This window comes from Rhinolophus hipposideros (assembly GCF_964194185.1).
Source record: "Rhinolophus hipposideros genome assembly, chromosome: 22".
Taxonomy (NCBI): domain Eukaryota; kingdom Metazoa; phylum Chordata; class Mammalia; order Chiroptera; family Rhinolophidae; genus Rhinolophus; species Rhinolophus hipposideros.
Window position 1 is genome coordinate 22,820,918 of NC_138068.1, and position 4,952 is coordinate 22,825,869.

The following is a 4,952-nucleotide window of genomic DNA, read 5'->3' on the forward strand; positions in this document are numbered from 1 at the left end:
CTCCTCTGGAAGTGCAGGAGACGGTGGTGTATCGAATAATAGCCATTCCTTCAGTGTGGCGGATTACTTGCCTATCTAATATTAAGTGACTGTTCTCTTTCCGGTTCACTGATCATGGCTCTGCCATGCTCCTTGGGGCAATAAATACCAGTCTGGACTGCCCAGAATGGACACCTCTGCCCGACTTGCCAGACCAGAGGCTTCCTATTTTCTCCCATCATTCATGAAGCTTATTCTTTTGTTTTTGACTGTTACCCTGCCACTAGCCCAGGTCATCCCAGGTAAACAGGATTTTTCCCAAGGGGATGTGGGTCAGGAAACCTGATGCTTATTCAGGGAACTCTGGAGGGATGGGGGGTGGGGTCTAACAGCTTGGGCTGGGAGAGTGGCCTCCCAGGAGCCACAGAGGCCTTTAGACGATCTCTCTAGTCAAAGGAAAGTTTGAGTTCTCTGGTACTAACTGATCTTTCCGGTGCTATTAGTTGACAATCCTGAATTTCTCTCTCTGTTTGGCTTAGAAGAAGTCGAACGTGACTTTGGGGGCAGAGTACAAGGAGGAGAGAGAGTTAGGTATGGAGTATAGAGAAAATGGGAGCTTTTCCAAAACATTCCTTGGGGGTCATGGCGGGGGGAGGGGGTGTTGAATTTTGATCTCTTGTTGCCTCCATGAAAATGGTTCCTGAATTTTTGATAGTTTAAGTATTCTGATTCCATTCTCTCAGGCCACCTCAGTTTACCTGGGCTACTTTAGGTAGTAGGTTCTCCAGAGCATTTGTTCCTAATCATCTTGGCTGGTTCAGACCAGTGAAAAGCCCTAGGATGTTGTAGAGAGGAGAGTGTGACATTCTTGGGAGTTTTACGAATACCCTAGAAGACTTGCAGATGTCCAGATGGGTGTATTTGAGATTCCTGTCCCCTTTCATTGATGTGGTCACAGAGGATACCAAAGGGCAAAAGGAGAATGTAACGAATTGATACTGGGCAACTGGGTACATTATAGTATGGAGGAGATGAAGCCTTGGAGAGAGGGAGACCCCTGACTCCCCAAAGGTAGCTAGCCAGGGGGAGCTGCCTAGTAGGTCCCAGGCCGTTGGGTAGGGAGGACTTTGAGTTCATTACTGGGGACACAAATGGGAAAAGAAAGGATAGTGGCCTATAATCTCCCCTAAACCTGGAGAATGCCTCATGAGGGCTTCTTCCCCACATATCTCCTTCTTTCCCTTACTACTGTCTTCTCTGCTGGCTTTGGCCTCACCCTTCCCCAGCCATCTGCTTTATTTCAAGACTAACCCTTTCCCCTTCTTCCCTTTTAATTTCAGTCATGAAGTGTTGGGGTAAGTTGGGAAGGTGCAGAATCATGTGTGAAGAGAGTGAAGTATTCTACATATTATGCAATGCTGAGGCAAAGTGCTGTGTCAATCCCAAATATGTACCTGTCAACACAGGATCCTCAAACTCAACTGGAAGCCTGCGAGAACCTTCTGCAGTCTGACATCTCTTATCCAAGCTTGAGTCTAATATCATTCTATTAAATCATTCTTGGCTCTACCTTGTTTTTGTCTGGCAGTTGCACTGAATTATACTTAAATAAAAAGGAAGAAAGGTGTGTGTGGGTATTAAAGAGAACAGGATGAACCAGTGGGTGGTAATAATCTGTCTTGCACATAGCTCCTACTAGTCTGCTATCTCCCACTACTGCGCCCAGGTGATATAAATAAGGAATGTTCACCCAATTAAAAAATGGGCAGAGGACTTGGGGAGACATTTCTCTAAGAAGGACATACAGAAGGCAAGAAGACATATGAAGAAATGCTCAACCTCACTAACCATCAGAGAAATGCAAATAAAAACCACAATGAGATACCACCTCACTCCAGTCAAAATGGCTATTATCAATAAATCAACAAACAACAAATGCTGGCGCGGATGTGGAGAAAAGGGAACGCTAGTGCACTGTTGGTGGGACTGCAGATTAGTGCAGCCACTATGGAAAACAGTATGGAGGTATCTCAGGAATCTGAAAATGGAACTACCCTATGATCCAGTAATTCCACTCCTAGGCATCTACCCGGAGAAATCCAAAACTCCAATTCAAAAATCTGTATGCACTCCTATGTTTATTGCAGCACTTTACACAATAGCCAAGATATGGAAACAACCAAAATGCCCATCGGTAGATGACTGGATTAAGAAGCTGTGGTACATTTATACAATGGAGTATTACGCAGCCATAAAGAAGAAAGAAATCTTATCATTTGCAGCAACATGGATGGATCTAGAGAACATTATGTTAAGTGAAATAAGTCAGAAAGAGAAAGACAAGTACCATATGATCTCACTTATATATGGAATCTAAAGAAAAGACTATGTGAATGAACTAATCAGAGTCAGTTTTGGGGACGCAGAGAAAAAACCGAGAGTGGTTAGATGGGTGTGTGGGAGGGGGTTGGGGATAAGGGGAAAGGTGAAGGGATTTGGAAGCAGCTGGAACCACAAGATGGCCTCAGGGTTTTTCTTTTGAAAATTAATTTGGGGAAGGTATTCTATAATGTTGTAAAGATTTTGTTGGGTATCCGATGGACATGCGTCCTATTTGGGAGACCACCTCAGGGATACTGTGGATACCTGATCATGGCATTGTACATCAGAAGCTAAACATTAATGAATGCCAACTATAATTTTATATATATAATGTGATGGTTCAGTGTGAGGTCGGAGGGATAGTGGATGGGGGGAGGGGGGTTCACAGTATGAGGGATATAAATGATGAACGTCTAAGTATTACCTTGTTTTGTACACCTGAAACTAATAAATAAATTAATTAATTAAAAAAAAAAAATAAAGTACAATATGGAATCAAGAAAAAAAAAAAAAAAAAAAATAAGGAATGTTCAATATACCCCTTTGATTCCTGCTTTCCAGACCAGCACTGCTGATGGAACTTACTGCAATGACGGAGACGTCCATATTTGTGTTGTCCTATATGGTAACTACAAGCCATATGAGGCTATTGAGCACTTCAAATGTGGCTAGTATAATTGGGGACTGAATTTTTAATTTAATTTAATTTAATCTATACTTAAATTTATATAGCTAAATGAGGCTAGTGTTTATTGTATTGGCCAGTGTAGCTTTAGAGTCTAGAGATACAAGGCTGAAGCAGGCTATGGGGCTCAGTCTCTATATTTTAGAGGAAATCAAGGAGGCAAGCAAGAATGTGCGATGAACATAAGAATCCATTCTTAGCCTGCTGCTTCTCTTTCTCTACTTTTACACCAAAGGCTGCAACTCTCCCCTGACAATACCTGGAGTTCTGTCCTGTTAGGGACTCCAGGATGGTGTCTCATAAGTTTTCTTGGAGAGAGCTGGTATCAGACCCCACGTGCGTTCCTGCTCCATCTCTTTCTTTTCCCCCCATAATTGTGCCACATGATATTGAGCTGCTGGCTTGTCCTTTTCCAGGATGGACCCTGAACAACAGGATGTTACCATCACCAGCTCCATGATTTCGGTCATGGTCTCAAGTATTCCCAACTCTTGCTACTTATCTGACTAATCAAAAAGAACTTGATTCTTTATCCTGAGTTGGAAAATTCTGTTTGGAGTCACCTGCCCACTATCTATTCCTTCATATAAGAACACCGAACCTAAGCTCAGCCTTATGGCTTGACTTAGTCATTCCCAGCAGACCTTTTTGATGAAAACCTCCAGCCTCACTGTCTAAATACCAGCGAAGCTGTTAAAGGAAGAGCATTGGATTCAGGATCAGAAGATCTGGTGTGCACACATTCATTCTTCCTTTTGGGCCATCCAGCCTGCCCTTAGGTTTCACCTTCACAGCTCTGTGTCTGGTGATTCTCTTGTGTCACCCACAGTGGCTCTCTAGACTGTCCATTTTCTCCAGCTTCTCCCTCCCCCCACCAAGCAGAGGAACTTAGCACCACATTCACGGAGACAGTACAGGCCAAAGACACTCAAGGTTCCCATTCCCTTCTCTCACCCCTTAAAACAAAAAAAATTATAACTAAAATGTATTGAACATTGCCTATTTGCCAGGCACTGTGCTGAACACAGGATACGTTGTGTTTTTTTTGTCTTCTTTTTTTTAAAAAATCATTTAAAAGTCATAAGAAATAATGAGGCAGGAATCATTATCCTGCAAATTTAAAAACTTGCCCTGGTCACTGTGTCAATTTTAGCAAAAGAATCCTTTGGCTGGCAGCTCAGGGAATGCACAGTCAGGCTTAGAAAATGGGTTGGAAGGTGGGATAGGTAGAGTCAGAGAAAAATCACCCTACTGACCTAGTTTAAGGAGGATACAACTGCCACCCAACCCCATCGCTTGGGACTCTGAGCTCCACTCCTGCTTGCTCTGTTTCCCTGCTGCCCTTGAATACTGGATGCCACTGTGGGCTCTTTTGCTAAGATAAATTCTCCACTGCTCCTGCTTCTTGGACTCATAAGCAGCTGATTCAAAGAACAGAATGCAGACATCTGATTGGCTGAGCCTTGGCCATGTGCTCACATCCTAGCTGCAGGAGAAGCAGGAAAACAAGTATTTGAACTTTAGGAAATGGCACTGCCTCCCCTTCCACCAAGACTGCTATAGTGAGGGGATTTTCCCAACATGGAGAGATAGATGCTAATGGTAGACTGACAAAAGAAAACAAAACAGATAAATATCTACAGCAGCCACATAGGTAGAAAGTAACAGAGGCAGGATTTGAATTCAGGTTTGTTTGACATATAAGTTTGAGGTTTTAAGGACAATGCTGTGCGATTGTTCTATAAAACCCCTTTCTTCTCAAAAGAGATCTCTCTCTGTTGAAGCCCAGTGTTGCCATTTAATTCTTTGACTCCACCCTCTTCTGCTTCTCTTGGATTTTTTTTTAAATTAAAGTTTATTGGGGTGACAATTGTTAGTCAAGTTACATAGGTTTCAAGTGTACAAT

General features: G+C 42.8%; 1 protein-coding gene across 1 annotated transcript; it reads left to right on the forward strand.

Moving 5' to 3' along the window:
* Positions 1-223: 223 nt before the first annotated feature.
* DEFB121 (defensin beta 121) lies at positions 224-1,492 on the forward strand (the record flags this gene model as incomplete). The annotated part of the gene is made up of 2 exons (XM_081033767.1): positions 224-281; positions 1,320-1,492. 2 exons carry the CDS (start codon positions 224-226, stop codon positions 1,490-1,492), a joined length of 231 nt encoding a protein of 76 aa, XP_080889893.1.
* Between the last annotated feature and the right edge of the window lie 3,460 nt (positions 1,493-4,952).